Raw genomic sequence first — 16,691 nt, 5'->3', positions numbered from 1 at the left:
GAGGAGCACAGGTGGTGAGGAGCACAGGCGTCAAGGAGCACAGGTGGCGAGGAGCACAGGCGGCAAGGAGCACAGGCGGCAAGGAGCACAGACTCCACCTTGTCACCTGTGCGACCACCGCAAAACACAGATCGTGATCGCCTTCCATGGACAGCCCTTGTCCACGGATGCCTGTCTTGGTGAACAGCCCCCAGATCCATCCAGTACCAAAAGCTAGAAGCCTGGAGGACACCCTTGGCTCCCTCCCCTCTCAATTCCATTCCAAGTCTAGTCAAATGTGCCTTCTAAACCTCTCAAGCTCGTGTGCATCTTTCCATCCGCTCTGCCACCTCCCCGTCTCTGACTGGCCTACCTGCAAATCTTCTTAGGTCATGTCCTATTGAAAGCCTAACAGGTTAGCCTTGGCTGGAGGGTGCAGTTGGTTAGAGCGTCATCCAGCTACATCAAGGTTGCGGGTTCGATCCCCGATCATGGCACATCCAAGGAGCAACCAATGAATGTGTAAATAAGTGGAGTGCCAAAGTTGATGTTGCTCTCTCTCTCTTTCTCTCCTTCCCTCTTTCTCTCTCTCTCTCTCTCAAGTCAATAAATAAAATTTTTTTAAAAATTAAAAACCTCGCAGTTTAGGACCAAATGCTTGATGTGAGCCACCAGCCCCCACATTATGGAGCCCCTGCCTGCCTCTGCAGCCACCTCTCTCAGAGGCCCCTTCACTTCCCATATGCTAGCCACAGGCCCTTTGCACCGGCTGTGTTCCCTGCTGGACAGCTTTTCTTCTGTTCCTGGTTATTCCTCCTCACCCTCAGATCTCGCTTAAACATTACTTCCTCAAGAAAAGTTTATCTGACTCCCTCAAACTCATTTGTGTTACCCTGTTATCTACTCTCATAGAACCCCATAATTCTCCTTCGGACGACTGATCAAAATTACAATTAAATGACTGTGTAATTGGTTCAACCAGACAGAAAACTCCATGAGGGTAGAAGCCACCTATTTTTGTGCTTCCCACTGATTTCCCACCATGTGTCGCGGGTTCTGGCATAGGGGTGCTCACTCCATAAATATGTAGTAAAGAAGTCAATTAAAGAAGAGATGAATGAAGGATAGAACGGACCAACACGATGGGCAGAGAGATACCTCAAGGCCGAGGGTCTGGATGGCCGGCGTGTGGACTTGTCCCGAGGGAGAAGGCAAGCGCGTGGGCCGGTGGCGGGAGGGCGTGGCCAGGGGGCTGTCCAGAGGTGAGTCTGACCCGGCTCGCTCAGGCGTCTGCTGGTTCTGTTCCATGTGGTCCTTCAGTTCTTCCAGGCGAATGCCCAGCTGGAATATCTCCGCCTCCAGCTCCCTGGAAGGGGAGACACCAGCTCCGGGCACTGGGGTGGCAGTTGCATCGGGCATGTCTGGGAGGCCGCGCTTCAGAGCGTACCCAGAGGACGCCCATGGGGGGTCTAGTCCATGGGGAATCGGAGGCCTCAGCCCGAGTCCTCCTCTGCCACCAGCAGGCTATGGGACCTGGAGTAAATCCCTCCCCACTCTGGCCTCAGTTTCCCCCTTCTCCAACGAGGGGTTACAGTCCCCATCTCTAAGATCACGCCCCACTGTAGGGAGACCAGAAGACACAAATCTCAGCCTTGAATACTCCCCCGTTGGAATATGTGCCTAATCACGATAGGACTTTCCTGTTCCCCCAGTGCAGGGGTCCTCAACCTTCCTAATGCCGCGACCCTTTAATACAGTTCCTCATGTTGTGGTGACCCCCAATTTCATTGTTACAAATTGAACATAATTAAAGCATAGTGATTAATCACAAAAACAGTATGTAATTATATATGTGTTTTCCGATGGTCTTAGGTGACCCCTGTGAAAGGGTCGTTCGACCCCCAAAGGGGTCATGACCCACAGGTTGAGAACCGCTGCCCTAGCGTATACATTATGAGAATGAAGCATGCCCTCCTGGTGACCGAGGGAGGGGGCCTGCCCGCTCTGTCCTCCCGAGCCTCCCCCGCCAGCAATACCTGCCAGGATCAAACTTCCCAGGTGCCCCCGTGGAGCCGGCAAGCCTCTGCGCCGGGTGCTGCTCCCTGCAGGCCTTCAGGTATTCTTCCTCCAGGGCCGAGTGGGCAGCCTTCAGCTGCTGGAAGACCTGAAACCACACCCGGTGAGGCAGCCCTGCGTGCCCAGCCCCTGTGAACTCCCTCCCTGCAGACACAGAGGGCAAGACCGCCCAGGGCAGGCCCATGGGACTCAGCCTGGGCCTGCGGAGGTCTCTGGGCCCGCGTCCCTGGGGGGCTGGGGCCGGGGCCCTCTGGAGCCTGCCCGCCCTGGCTGAGCTGTCTGCCATCAGGCCGGCGCCGCAGAGGCGTGGCCCAGAGCCTCGGCGCCAGCTCCCGAGGGACCAGTCCCTCCCGGGTAGAACGCTAAGAGCCCCAATGTTCCTTGACAGTTATAGTATCAAATATGCTATCACAGTGTCCCCCTAAGGACCTAGTACTTGAGAGACCATGGTCTTCATTCTTGATTTGCAACATTGTGGGTTTTGGAACTTTACTCTTTCCCGAATCCTTATAGATGATCACGATGGATGATGTTATCACCATCATGCCTCTAGTAACGATAAGTAACATCACCGAGCATTGAGGGCCTGTGCTAAAGGGGTTCTCATTACCCATTTAACCTTAAACAAACCCTAAGGAGAGGGGTACGTTACCCTCTTCGTTCAAAGAGGAAACAGGCCCAGAGAGGTTCTTGGTGATGGTCACACAGTGAGCAAGTGAGCGATCAGGATTGGAACCCAGGCCCTCCGGCTCCAGAGCTCATGGGCCTACCACGTATGCTCGGCCCGCACAGTAAACGTGATAATAGCTCACACATGGCTGAACCTACGGGAGGTGGGCTCAGCATCCCTGACTTCGTGTCATCCCTTCCACTCACTCTATGCTGACGGCAGACTGAGACCCAGGACAACCCAGTGCCCATAGTCCCCAGTCGAGCGTGATCTTCCAACGGCTCCCAACCTCCCTGTCTGTGGAGGAATTAGGGTAGAGGTAAAGAAGATTGGTGGTTTTCATGTCCAAGGTCCGTGATCATCCACTCAGTGAGATAACATAAAACATATCCCACGTTCGTAACTGGTAAATGCATATGACAGAGGGAAATACCTGCATGTTATGTTTTCTACAAACCAGGTGTGCTGCATCTGTCCCTCCTGGCCCTCTCTCTCTCCACCCTGTTCTGTGCCTGGATCGTCAACGGGGCTCCCAACACGCTGGCTTCCCGTGGGGTCTGTCCAGCGGGTGGCACCCATGAGAGGTCACAGGGCGAGAGGAGAGACACCGGGAGGGAACGGCTCTGTCGCAGGTGCTGGTTGCTGGGCTGCCCTGTTCCTGGTCAGGCCCCTGACGCTGCCACAACCCTGCTAACTGCCCCTTCATTGACCACCCTGCTCCCTTTCCCCCCAGCTCTGAGAGCTCTGCCTGCTTCTTTGGGACGCTGGCGGATGCAGCAGAAACCGAAGTTTTACATACGACAGTTACCTAGACATACCGAAGTCCAAAAGGAAGTAAGCCCATAATGGCTAGATCAGGGGTCTCCCCCATCCCCCTGCTCCCCAGCTAGTTTTCAGTTTGGGGCAATTACTACTGTAATAAAGAAAATAAAAACGAAAAGGCCTCTTTCTGGGGGCCGAGAGTGGGATAACTGGTGGGAAGCCATGCAGGGCAGTGATTATGACCCTGGACGTGGGACTCGGACAGACCAGGCTCTGCCATCTATCAGCTGTGTTACCTCCAAGTCCCCTCTCGGGGATTCGGCTGCATCCCAGTTAAATGTTGGTGAGGACTGTCACTCCCCTGCTGGGTTTTTATGATGATAAAATGAAATCATGTACTTAACCAGCTTGCCACGGTGCCTGGCACACCACCACCGTTGCTTAATAAGTGGTAGCCATTGCGAGATAATGATCACTATCATGGGAAGCTAAGCAGGGGCCGATTCTTCTGAAAGGAGACGCTGTGTCTGGCTTCTCTGGCCCGTCTTGTGGCAGATGGGGCTTCAGAGGCTCGGAGATGGGGGACAGAGCAGTTATCTGGCAGCTCTAAGGGTATCTCCCCAAGTGGGCGGTACCTTGAGCTGATCCTGGGGCGTCAGCCGTCCTGCCTGCATCAGGCCCACGAAGGACTCCACCTGCACACGGGGAGAAGGAAACACGCGCCATGAACCCGGACCCTGGAAGAGGAGCCCTGCGGACCCTCGCACTCAGCCACATTCGCGCTTTGGCGAGGAGCTGGGTCCCGCCTCGGGATGTGGGTTTTCTGCCAAGCCCGGAGAGGCATGAGCCAGAAACTGACTTCATCCCCGACCCCGGCCATGGCCGCCTTGGGAAAATTAAAGGGGAATCTCCAGGAATCTATGGACAGCAAAGCACACTCACTCATGTGCACGAAGACCTATGAGGCAGGATATGTGCTGCAGCGTGGTCCGGGTGGGGTGGGGTGGGGTGGGGTGGGGTGGGGTGGGGTAGGGGTGAGGGGGATAGTTTAAATGCCAGTCTGTGGAATAGTGTACACACAAGAAGAGGAAGGCACATGTGTATGTTCTGATGTATGAATGCCTCCAAGACCAGGGCAGTGTTTCTCGTGTGCTGCCATCTGTACAAAATGTGTGGCGAATAAAAAAGGAAAACTATAAATACAGTTGCTTGTATATAAGCTCTCTCGAGAAGGATGCAAGACACGGAAACATTAATTACTTCTTGGGAAAACTGGGTGGTGGAAGGGCAGGGATGGGAGGGAGGTTTTCTACTTTCTACCTCCTTCGAACTTCGAACAGAGTAAATTTATTGCCCACCCAGAAATAAATATTCGAGTGTGGGACATTAAAAACGTGAAGGTACCCTATACTTGTGCGGCCATTTCTGTAAATGCATGTGAGCGCGTTGAACATTTTTGCTTGGAACGAAGGGCAAGGGTGAGAAAGACTTTTCACTGACTATACCTGCGTCCTGTGTGCATCTATTACCGTGATAATAAATGTTTTCATCAGGAAAAGTGGCATACGATGATTTGGGGATCACAGAGCCAGACTCAAAGGGACAACTAGCGTATGAAATGTCCAGGAGAGACAAACCCACAGGGACAGAATATAGACGAGCAGCCACCAGGGGTTGGGGAAGGGGACCTGGGGAGTGACTGCTTCACGGATATGGAGTTTTCTTATGTCTGATGAAAATGTTAAGTTGATTGTGGTGGTGGTACATGACTGTGAATACAGTAACAATCACTGAAGCATTCCTTTTAAATGAGTCGATAATATCTCAATAAAGCTGTCACCAAAAAAGGGAAAGGATGCCTGTGTGTCTCTGAAGGAATTAGTTTTCTGAACGTGGTCATGTATGTGACAACTCCATTTCCCTTTTTGCACCGACAACCAGGAAGCTCAAAGGCAAGCATGAATCCGACAGTGTTCAGGGTCCAACAGAATACTCTGTTTACTCATTTCGCCCAAAGTTCACTTTAATTTTTTTCTACCCTTTCTTCCCCCTTTGCCCCAGTTTCCTCACTTCCTTCGTATAATGTGGTTATAATGCGCGCATTTGCTAACTGCTTCTGGAATAAGGCCAAGGGTGTACTTACCAACAGACCTGCAAACAATTCACTGTTATTGGGACTGTGTGATGAAAATATGAAGGCCCTCTGAGGGGTGGCTGAGAACTGATTTCTGTCATGAAATGAACTAACAAGCTGGGTGATGTGGGAGTGAACCCTCGCTCAGGGTGACGAGGAGGAGGCTGGAGCCACGTGGCCTCCAAAGCCAGGGAGGCATGATCAGGGCACCTCTGCAGGGGAGGGGCAGTGAGCCTCACAGAGCCTCCCTGCTCAGCAGGCAGAGGCCCCACTCTCTCCAGGCGACTTACGTCCCACATGGCAAAGCGGGGCTTCCACTCACCTTGGCCAGGAACCGTCTGGCCTGAGAAGCCAGCGCCTGGGTCCGCTGTGCCGGGGCCTGGTCCGGGGCGATGCCTGGGTTCTCCGGAAGACACCCTGGGGTGGGCGCACTGGAGGACGAGGAGGGGCTTGGGTCTCCTGGAGCTGACGACCCCCCTGGAATACACAACCACAGGACACTGGAGCCAAGGATGGTCCTTCCTGGGGCTGAGACCCTGCTGCTGCACCCCCAAACCACTGCCTCCACCATCGCTCATCTCCTGGTCACGCCCTCCTCACCCAGGCCCACAGGAGTGGGCTGGGCAGTGCCGTCCCCATCGACCGGAGAGGACAAGGTCTGGTTCTGCCCCGCATCACACAGCTGGCGCCCAGCCAGGCTCGGGAGTCCCAGGAACAGGTGGGCTCTCACGCAGGGGGACGCGGGTTCTAATCCCACCCTCCCCTGTGCAGCAGTGTGACCTTCAGCACGGGCTGGCCTCTCCTGGCCTTGGTCTTCTTAACCGTCAGTGGGTAACCCCAGCAGGCACCCAGCCATGGGGACTCACAGGGGATTAAGTGGGATCATGCGTGGCAAGGCTGAGCACAGGGCCTGGTCCCCATATGGGCTCCACGGTGACAATACTCTTTGTTGTCATGCAACTCGCCCAAGATCACCCAGCTGCCAAGTGGCAGAGTGAGGGCATCCCCCAGGCTGCTCTGGCTTAAAGCAAGACACTTTCCACACCTCCACTTGACCTCTTCACCTCAAAGGGCCCCGAGAGGGGCCGCCCATTCCTCTCTCCCGGGCCTGAAGCCAGTGCCACCCGAGGGTGAACCAAGTGGCCCCTGAGCAGAATCACAGGCAGAGGGAGCCCTCCGGCCATGACTCCTCTCCCAGACTCACCTGAGGCCTCGGAGGTCTGTGGGGCCTCAGCAGGCCCCGGCCACCGCTCCACAGAATGGGGGTGTGGGATGGTGAAGGTCAGGACCTTGGTCCCCTGGGACACCATCCCCGTGTGGATGCTGTGGCTGGGCTTGGGTGGGTCCGAGTACAGGTTTACCTGTTAGGGAGAGGGGCACAGGCAGGGCCAAGTCAGGATGGGGGCAAACCCATGCTAAAGGTCTTACCCTCATTCACACCATCACTCAGGCGCTCAACAAACATGCATTTGTTATTCCCTGTCAGTGGAGCCCTAGGGTAGGGAAACCAGACACTGGGCAAAGGGCTTACATTTCATTCTCTCTTGATGGTGGTCCCCAAAGGGAAGCAGGGCAGGGACCATCGTCCCAATTTCCCAGAAGTGGAAACTGAGACTCAGAGAGGTTAAGTCACTAATTCAAAATCCCCAGCGGACAAATCCTTGGGCTGGGATTAGAAACTGGCTTTGACCCCAAAGTCCATGTTTTTTTATATTGATAATTTTAAAATAATATTTGTTATAACAATTTATACTATAACCATAATATATAAATATAATATTTAACATAGAGAAAGCATAATTATATTATAATGATATAATATTTATGAATAAAGACTTTCTAATAATAATTATCAGCAATTAATGGCTGCTTTGAGTAAATGAGTAAACCAACAACTAAATGAACTGTTTTCTCAGTTGTAGCAGACCGCCATCCCTGAGGATAAATTCGACGTGGTAAGTAGCCCAGGGTGTGAGAGAGAAGTCTGGAGTCAGGCAGCCAGCCAAGGAAGACTTTCGAAGCTCAGAATTAAAGGGGACACATGCGCCGTATAGTCGTTTATAGCAAGGTTGGCAAACCATGGTGTGTTGTGAATAAGGTTTTAGTGAACACAGACATGCTGATTTGTGTAGGTGTTGAGTCTGGGTGCTCTCATGCTAAACTGCAGAGTTGAGTCGCTGCCATGGAGACTGTGTGGTCCACAAAGCTGAAGATATACACTGTGTGGCCCTCGGCAGAGAAAGTTCACTGATCCCTGGCTTCACGTGGGAGCTCTGCAGAGCCCGGTTCACGCCCACCTTTGAGTCCCAGAGCAGCTGACTTAACTGACCTCTGTGCACAGTGAGTGCTCAGTGAACTGCAGCCACGACCTTCACATTCAACATCACCTTCATCACCACTGTTACCACTGTCACCACCCTGGTCACCGTCATCACTATAATCCCCATTGCTATTGCCATCATCATCATTAACACCATCATCATTCATCACCATTATCACCACGATCACCATCACTGTAATACCTCACTATGGCATCATCACCATTAACACCATCATTCATCACCATTATCACCATCATCACCATCATCATCACATTCATCACCATCACCTCCATTATCCCCATTATCACCTTTATCATCGCCAATATCCCCATCATCTTATTCAGCACCATCAGCACCACTGTCACCATCATCATCATATTCATCATTATTATCACCATTATCCCCATCATCATTCATCATCATTATCACCATGATCACCATCACCACCATCATCATCGCCATCATCACTGTAATACCTCACTATGGCATCATCACCATTAACGCCATCATTCATCACCATCATCATCACATTCATCACCATCACCACCATTATCCTCATCATCATTATCCCCATTATCACCTTAATCATCGCCAATATCCCCATCATCTTATTCAGCACCATCAGCACCACTATCACCATCATCATCATATTCATCATCATTATCACCATTATCCCCATCATCATTCATCACCATTATCACCTTCATCATCATCGCCACAGATCACTCCCCCTCTAAGGCAGGTCCCTGGAAAAGCTACTCCCCTGTGTTGCCTCAGTGCCCCCTGCTCCTCAAGACCTCAGGCAGCTTATCTTACTTCCCTGTACTTCCCCAAGGTCAGGAGAGGGCAGTACGGGGTGGGCCTGGTGGAAGGAGCTCCCTAGCCCCCAGGCAGCCTCTCCCTGCTTAAGCTGCTCTTCACGTCCTGGCTGTGGCAGAAAAATCTGCTCCAAAGTGAGGGACAATGGCCCTGCATCATCAGTTGGGCATACTCCCCCCATCCCACACCCCACACCCCACACTCGGCCTCCAGCTGCCTCCTCCTCTTTCAGGCCCAGCCTCAAAGAGAACAAAGCTGGATTTTAATAATCCCCTCAGCCATCTGCTCAGACCCAACTGTGTGTGAGGCCTTGCCCACCAGCACCCCTCTCCTCCCAGGATGACCCAAATCTGGGGGAATCCCAGCCCTCCGTGCGGCGGGTCTCACCTGTCCCTCCCCCAACCTCAGACCTGGCCCACCAAGGCCCAACCTGAGGAGCAACAGGAACTGAGCAGCTTCCAGCACGAGGCCCCATTGTTTTGGGGATCAGAGGAGCTTGAAGCAGAGGGGATAAAGGCTTGTGCAGACGCCCTGGGGCGGGGGGGTGAGGGGGGGAGGGTTGAGGATGGTGTGGACAGCTACTGAGCCGTCTCCGGAGCACAGCAGGAACCACCCCTGGGTTCCAAGGTGCCCCTTAAAGCCTCAGTGTCCCATGGTGCTCCCCCAGGCTGCACTCCCTCCCTTAGCGGGGTTAGGCGGTGAATGGGGAATCTGTGAGTGTGGGAAACATTGGGTTAAATAACTGACTACACTCTGCACAGATGGGTTTCTCCCAGCCTTTAAAATGCTAATGGGCCTTATGAATGGGGTGGAGAAGGGGAGAGAGTGGAGAGAATAGGAGATGTTTCCTCAATTCCTCTGAACATAGAAACCGCTCTTGCTCCAACCCCCACCACATCCCACCTCCACCAGGGGCTTTTGGACCAACTAGTGGCCCTCAAACCATACACTTTTAGAAAAGGCAGTGTTCCGCCATCCCTACATTCTTTTGGGGATAATTTCTGGTCTCCTCAGCCTCCCAGATGCCCCGGCAGCTGAGAGGCGCTGAGATGGGGGACAGAGGCTGCAGGGAGGTGGCCACTGGACATCAAATATGTGAGGTCACCATAAACTCTGGCTCTACGCTGGTGTAGTGAACAGAGCCAGGCAGTGATGCCTGACCACCCAGGCTCCCTGCCCTCAACCAGTCCCGATCCGGGGATGGTCCCAGGCCTGGCCATGGACTTCCTGGTCAGCTCCCCAGCGGCAGAAGCCAGAGCCTGGTTCTGCTAGACAGTGTGGTGGTGGACGTGGGCTTTGGGACCAAACTGCCCGATCAAACCCCAGCTTTGGCACCGATTTATGGAGTGATCTTGGGCAAATGATGGAACCACTCTGTGCCTCAGTTTCCCCCACGGTAAATCCCCCAGGACAGTGGCCATTCACATCCCTTATTATTACTGCTGTTATCACTCCATCAGTATCATGCTGTCTGGCCCCACACGTCTGCCGTAGACCGAGTGTCGCTGGGCTCCCCCAGCGTGGGGAGAAGCGCCCGCTTTGGAACAGGCAGGCCTCGGGTTAGTCCCAGCTCTTCATCCCTTGCCAGCCGTGGGATGTTGAGCAAACCCCTCTGCCTCGCTGAGCCCCGGTTTCCTCTTGGCCAGGGCCTGGCACCTTTCACTGCTCAGCAAAGGCAGTCTCCTCCCTGGGCCCCCACTGTTGCTGGCCCCCCACTGCCAGGCCTGGCCTGGGTGCCCAGGGCAACATCTCCAGCCTGGCTCCCTCCTTCCCCCAGTAGGTCCAGCCCTCCCCACGTAGGACTTGGAGCAGAGGGAGGGGCTCAGCAGGCCCAGGGGAGGTCACTCGGGCTGAGGGGCCCGAAGGAGCGGGAACACCTCCACCTCCCTGCCCAGGGTGGAGTCTACGGAGCCCTGGGTAGAGCAAGAAGCCTGTCTGGAAGCCCTAGGCCCCGTGGGACCTGGCGAGTGCCCTCCCCTCCTGGGCTCCGTGTCCTCAGCCCGCTGGGATGGACAGCCCTGCCTTCCTGCTCCCCAGGGCAGCTGTGAGACTGGGTGACCAGCAGCATATTGCTCTGCCAGCGGGCCATGCCCCCACTTCTCTTGAGGAGAACCCACAGGCAAGGAGGCCTTTTCCCAGAAAGGGGGTGGGTGAGCCGGCACCGAACCACTCCCAGCCCGCCCGGCTTCCCTCCTGAGGGGTCTCAGGCACCAGAGGTGGCCGCATACAGGAAGACTCAGTCCCCACTGGGCTGGGGATGTGAGGCGGCACCAGGGCTGTGTTCCCACTGTGTCCACCTGCCCGTGTCTGCGCTGCACCTGGGCACCCAGTACACACCTCCATAGTGACCTGTTCATAAGAATAATATTCCCCAATTCTATGGAAGAACTCGCCAGGTGCCAGGTCCCTATACCGACTCCTCCCCTTCATCAGGAAAGGACAGAAGGAAAGGCGGGAGGGAGGAGATGCCTCGGGCCTCTACCCCTGACCATGACCTCTGGCAGCCTCTGCCTCTCCTGGGGCCCCAGTTCCCCAATCTGTAAGACAGGGCACTGCGGGTTTGCACGGGATCACAGTTCCTTTCCACAGGACCTTCTGGGGTCTGCAGTCATGAGAACGTGGCTTCCGGGGAGAGGATGCCCCACCCAGCCCCTCTACTGTCCTCCCAGCACCCCTCCCTCCCACCCCTGAGTCCGCTCAGAAGCTCAGAGCTGTGAGGAGGCTTAAGACACCGGGCAGAGCCCACTGGCTGCCCAGAGGCAGGTCCGATGAACCCCCTGTACAGATGTGTCCGAGGAGGCTGGGACGGGAAGGGCCTGCCTGTGTGTGAGGCCGGTGTGGGGACAGAGAACTGCTCCAGGACAGGCCCCTTCCGCTGTCGCATCTGGCTGCTTCCACCTACACTCAGAGCACTGCTAGAAGGCTGAGTGCAGCGCTGTGGTAGGGGGAGGGCCAGAGCATGTCGGTTTGAGGGGGGAGGCCAGGAAGGGCAGCGTCTGCACCTCTGCCCCTCAGCTCCGCCCCCTCCTCCTTGGCTACCTGATGGGGCAAGAGCAGGGAGGGGGAGACAGGAAACCACAGGGGCTGCCCGCAGGTCTCACTTCCTGCCTCACCCCAGAAAAGGGGAAGGTCCCTCAGCCTCCTCCTAAGTTGGGGTGGGGGCTGGGCGGGCAGCCAGCTCTGTTTGGGTGGGTGGGTTTCTCCCTCCATGCTCCCCTGCCACACACTTGGCACTCACTCAGCATTCAGTGGGGGGCGGAGAGGGGGGGCTGTGGTCAATGGTGGGGAAGAAGAAAGGCAGAGTGGGGACCCAGGAATGATCAGGCCCAGGAAACAAGCACCAGAGGCTGAGAAGAAATTCCGTGCTACTTCCTTGAGGCTCAGAGAGCCCAGGGATCTTCCCTAAGGTCACACAGCTGAGCAACAATGGGTTCAGGCATCGAGCCCAGGCGATCTGAGCCCAGAGCTCACCTAGATGGAGAGAGCTTCTGCTGCAGTCCCTGGGGACCCTGGAATCTAGGATTCAAGAACGTCAACTAATAAAGGGAGCCTGGGCCTGGAGACCTCTGGTCAAGGTCACAGACCACGTGACCTTGCGGTAGGACAAGGAAGGACTGGGCTCCACTATGGCCGGGAGGCAGGTCTCGGGAGGCGGGAGGCAGACTGTGGGAAAGGGTCATCCCCCGGCGGCCAGGCCCACGCCTCCCCCACTCAGCCATACCTTGGCCCCCAGGCGCAGCTGGTCGATGGTGTTCTCGGCCTCCGCATACTTGGTGAGGAGCTTGTGGTAGTCCTCCTGCAGGGCAGGGACAGCAAAATGGTCACCACCCAGGCTCCTCGCGGCCAGGCCCCCACAGGGAACCCACCCCCCAAAGGGGCTTCTGGGAGGCTCTTTCAGGCTCACGTGCAATGCCGACCCCCGTGGCCAAATTCTGGGGTGTGAGAGGCAGCAGGGCAACTCAGCCAGCAGCCCTCCCACCGTCTGGACAAGGAGTCAGGGAGGAGGATCCCCTGTGCTGTGGTACCAAGCATGACACACCCCCGTCACGGAGGACCGAGGACCGTAACTACTCGCATCCAGATCCCCTGCCCGTCTGTGGGCTCTGTGGGTAGGTGAGGCCCCCATCTGTCCTCCCCACCACCCACTCGCAGCTTAAGTAGTATGTGCTGAGTAAGTACATTTTAATGGCTCAAAGAATGAACAATCAAGGGTTCCCTTGGTAGAAAAATAGAGGACTTGAAAATGACCGTTGCATCTACCCAGAGCCACTATTTTCCTTAAACAAAACAGAAGGGCGTCATTAAGACAAGTCATGCTAGAGGGGAAAGCAAAAGCAGACATCACCGGTCACCTTTGCAGGATGCTAGGGAAGTGGCGCGTTGTTCTGAAAACTGGTAATGAGGGCAGAATCGAGCATCTCTCCCCGATGGGAACAAGACCTTGGTAACCAAGCAGTGGGTGAGGGAACGTTTTACTTTACAGAAAATTTCCATCACGTACACACAGAAGGGACGGTAGCCTGAGGCTGCCACCATTTGTCACCCCAAGTGAAGGAAGAACTTGACCAAGGCAGTGGCATCGGTGGCCACTCCCATCACAGCCCAGAGGCCAGCAGGCACCCCGGCCTCCTGACGGGACCGCCCATGATGTGTGCTTGCCCCAAACTCCCTACCTGGGTGGTGCTCACGGTCTGGAGGGGGAATAAACAGGTGATCACAACCTGAAAGACTCACTGGCCAAACAGATGAGCTGTGTTTGGATCCTAATTCGAACCCACTACAGCAAACAAGCCACTTATGAGAGAGCTGAACATGGGCTGGGTATCGGTCATATTAAGGAATCGGTGTTAACTTTTAGCTCTGATAGTGGTATTGTGGTTATGTTTAAGGGAGAATCCTTATCTTTCAATGTACGTACTAAAATATTTTTGAATAAAATGATCTGATGCCTGAAATTTGCTCCAAAATACTCCAGTAGGGTGGGTGGGGGGAGGGGAGCCATAGATGAAAAGGGTTGCCAGGGGCTGGGTGATGGGCAAATGGGTGGAAACTGGGTGATGGAGATGGGGGCTCCTTTTGCTATTTTTACTCTTGTATGTTTCAAATTTTTTTCACGGCAGAAGTTAAAAACAAACAAACACAGATCATCCCTGCCGCGTGAGTGCGATCACTTCTCTTTCTGAGCAAAGGGCTGGGACGATCTCCGTGGGTCAGGGTACAGGCCTCTCTCCAGCAGCAGGGGCTCCTGGCCCAGCCCGAGGGGCCCCAACCCTCCCAGGCCAGCGGCAGGTGCCTTGGCAACATGCCTGTAGACATGCGTCCAGCTTACCTGGAGCTGATGGACCAGCTTGGTGGCTTGCTCGGGCGTCTGAAATTCTTGGGGTACCCTGGTGATGGGGTGGGCAGGGGGTGGGTCCTTTCCCACGCAGGCTTCCCCACTGCTCAACAGCACCTCCCGCACAATCTCGGCAGGTGATTTGAAAATCAGGGGTCGGATGGGATCCTGAGGCTGCCTGCTGTGCCTCCTGGCCTTGGGGGGGTGGTAGCTGTCCTCTTTGGGGAACCTCACCCGGGGTCCCACCTTGGAGAAGTCAGGGAGCGGGTAGTTCAGCCGCCCCCGGCCGTAGTTGGGGGCATCAGAAGATGAGTGGCCAGCCACAGTGGCTCCCGGCCTGCGCGGCCTGTCCTGCGGGGCTGGCCTGGGCGGAGGACTCAGGCGGCTGATGGAGCCAGTGAATCGGGAAGGGAGCGCCTTAGGTGATATCCGTGCACGCTTCCAGGAGTGGCCCCCCGGCTGAGGGCAGGAGAGACTGGCCGATCCTCTCCTCCATCTATCTGCAGGACACTGGAGGCTCTGGGCTGGGGGGACTGAGGAGTCCTGGAATTCCGTGGGCGTTGCCAGAGCAACGCCTCCTCCAGTTCTGTCATCTGGGTTTAGGAGGTGGTGGCTGGGGCTCTGTGGTGAAGTTTCCTCGAGGGCAGTGGGCTGGGGGACACCCGTCTCTCCTTCCCAGTTAGAATCAAGGCTGTCACTAGGGTGGCCGAGGCTCACGGTCCCGCTGCTCCAGGACTTTGCAGAGCTGAGGTCAACAGTTGGGTTGACCTCAGAATGTTCTGGAAGTTTGTCTCCACTGGCTTGTTTGCCCGAGGCCACCCAGCTTGTGGCGTGACCCCACCCCAGAGCCACGGGGCTGGGGGTTCCATCGTCCCCGGAGCAGAGACTAGCCTCATACTCCGACCTCGGGGAGCTCTCTCCGGCTTCGTCATCTCCGAGGGCCTCCTCTGGCTCCTCCTCAGTCATGCCCGGCGGAGGTTCCTGCTGGGGGAGCCAGTCGGGAGGCAAGTTGGAACTTTCTGGGCTGTCCACATCCTCTGCTTCCAACTCTGGAAAGACAGGTCCTCTCTTAGCACTTTCGGGTCTGGACTCACCGTGGAATGTTGCCTAAGTCATTTCACCCCTCGGGCGTTCGTTTCCTCATCAGTGGGGATGGCAAGACGCCCAGAAAGCCCCCACCCACCTATGGCCACGTACTTACCTCACCTCCTCCGGTTGTCCCAAAGGTCCTCCAAACTCAAACCTCAAACCTGTCTCAGCAAATGGCAACACCATCCCATCCAGCTGCACAAGCCAGAAACTGGGAGGCATCTTGTCATCACCCCCCCGTCCCCCTGACCCCATCATCCAATCTGTCTCCATCACCTCCTGTAGAGCTGTCAACTCACCCACTGCTCTGAAGTCCAGCATCACCACCTTTGCCAAGACAACATCCTCTCACCTGAAGCCCTGCAGTGGCCACCTACCTAATCATCTCCTCAGTCCTCACCCTCACCCACCGCCCCACCCCGTCGGAAAACTCATCAACACCTTCCTGTTGTTCCCAGGATAGAGCTGAACCTTTATAAGGTCCTGAGGCCCCTGCCTCCAGCCCCCATTAGCTCTTCTGACCCGTCTCTCTCCAGGATCCCCCTGCCTCTCCCTGCTCTGGTCCTGCCACATCCTCTCCCACCACAGGGCCTCTGCACATGCTGGTCCTTCCACCCTTCCCCTCCCTTAGCCTAGTTGACTCCTATTTGTCCTTTGGGCATTAGCTCAACCTTGACCTCATCAAGGAAGACTTATCACATCTCCCTTCATACGTGTTCACAAGACTGAATACCTTTACTTGGAGATCCTTATCACAGCTGCAGTTTTGCACTTGTTTATGTGATTGTATCATTAATATCCCCCCCACACACACACACACTACACTGTAAGTTCCATAAGCGTCAGGACACCCTGTTTTTATTTACTATTGCATTTGCAGAGTAGGTGCTCAATACTTGTTGACTTAATGGAAAGAAGGGAAGGAAGGGAGGGAGGGAGGACAATAAAGTATGCAAAGCTCCAGGAAATGGACAATTGTTGTCACTGTTACATAGTAGGTGCTCAAGAAACAGTCACTCATCCATCCGCCCATCCATCACCCGCTCGTCTATCCATCTACCTATCGACCCAGCCACTCACCCGTCCGTTACCTACCCACCCATTCGCCTATACATCATCCATGCTGCCAGTGTTTATTGACCTTCTCTGTCCTCGATACGATGAAAGCCTTTGAGACAGAGCCAAAGCTCCATGAGACACAGTGTGTCTCCTGCCAGGCACAGACTCTCTGCTCTGGTTAAGCGCCTTTGTCATAACCCTTGCACCACTCTCTGCCCCCCTCTGCTCTTTCCCCTCCCCTTGGGATCTCTACATCCTTCAACTCCTTCAAATATCCTTCAGCAAGTCCCTCTTGTTAACAGCAGCACATGCGAAGTCCAGAGAGGTTAAGCATCTTGCCAAAGATCACACAGCAGTTCACAGCAGGCCTGGACCTAAAACCCAGGTCCCAGCCATGCAGGCAAGTTAGCGTCTGCCACTGAGGGTCATGCAGTGAGATGAAGAGAG

At 55.2% G+C, this 16,691-nt stretch overlaps 1 protein-coding gene across 1 annotated transcript in view; it reads right to left on the bottom strand.

Moving 5' to 3' along the window:
• The window catches only part of AKNA (AT-hook transcription factor), a 37,161-nt gene that overhangs the window by 19,227 nt on the left and 1,243 nt on the right, over positions 1 to 16,691 (bottom strand). Inside the window, exons 2-8 of the mRNA XM_081102889.1 lie at positions 14,091 to 15,145; positions 12,483 to 12,557; positions 6,826 to 6,982; positions 5,944 to 6,098; positions 4,123 to 4,182; positions 2,016 to 2,143; positions 1,138 to 1,345 (exon numbers count right to left, since the gene is read on the bottom strand). Coding sequence (XP_080959015.1) covers positions 1,138 to 1,345; positions 2,016 to 2,143; positions 4,123 to 4,182; positions 5,944 to 6,098; positions 6,826 to 6,982; positions 12,483 to 12,557; positions 14,091 to 15,145 — 1,838 coding nt within the window. The remainder of the gene's footprint in view (positions 1 to 1,137; positions 1,346 to 2,015; positions 2,144 to 4,122; positions 4,183 to 5,943; positions 6,099 to 6,825; positions 6,983 to 12,482; positions 12,558 to 14,090; positions 15,146 to 16,691) is intronic.

This window comes from Myotis nattereri (genome assembly GCF_964212035.1).
Source record: "Myotis nattereri genome assembly, chromosome: 12".
NCBI classification, from domain to species: Eukaryota; Metazoa; Chordata; class Mammalia; order Chiroptera; family Vespertilionidae; genus Myotis; species Myotis nattereri.
Note: the sequence above shows the minus strand (reverse complement) of the source record. Positions and strands in the feature narration are given on the sequence as shown.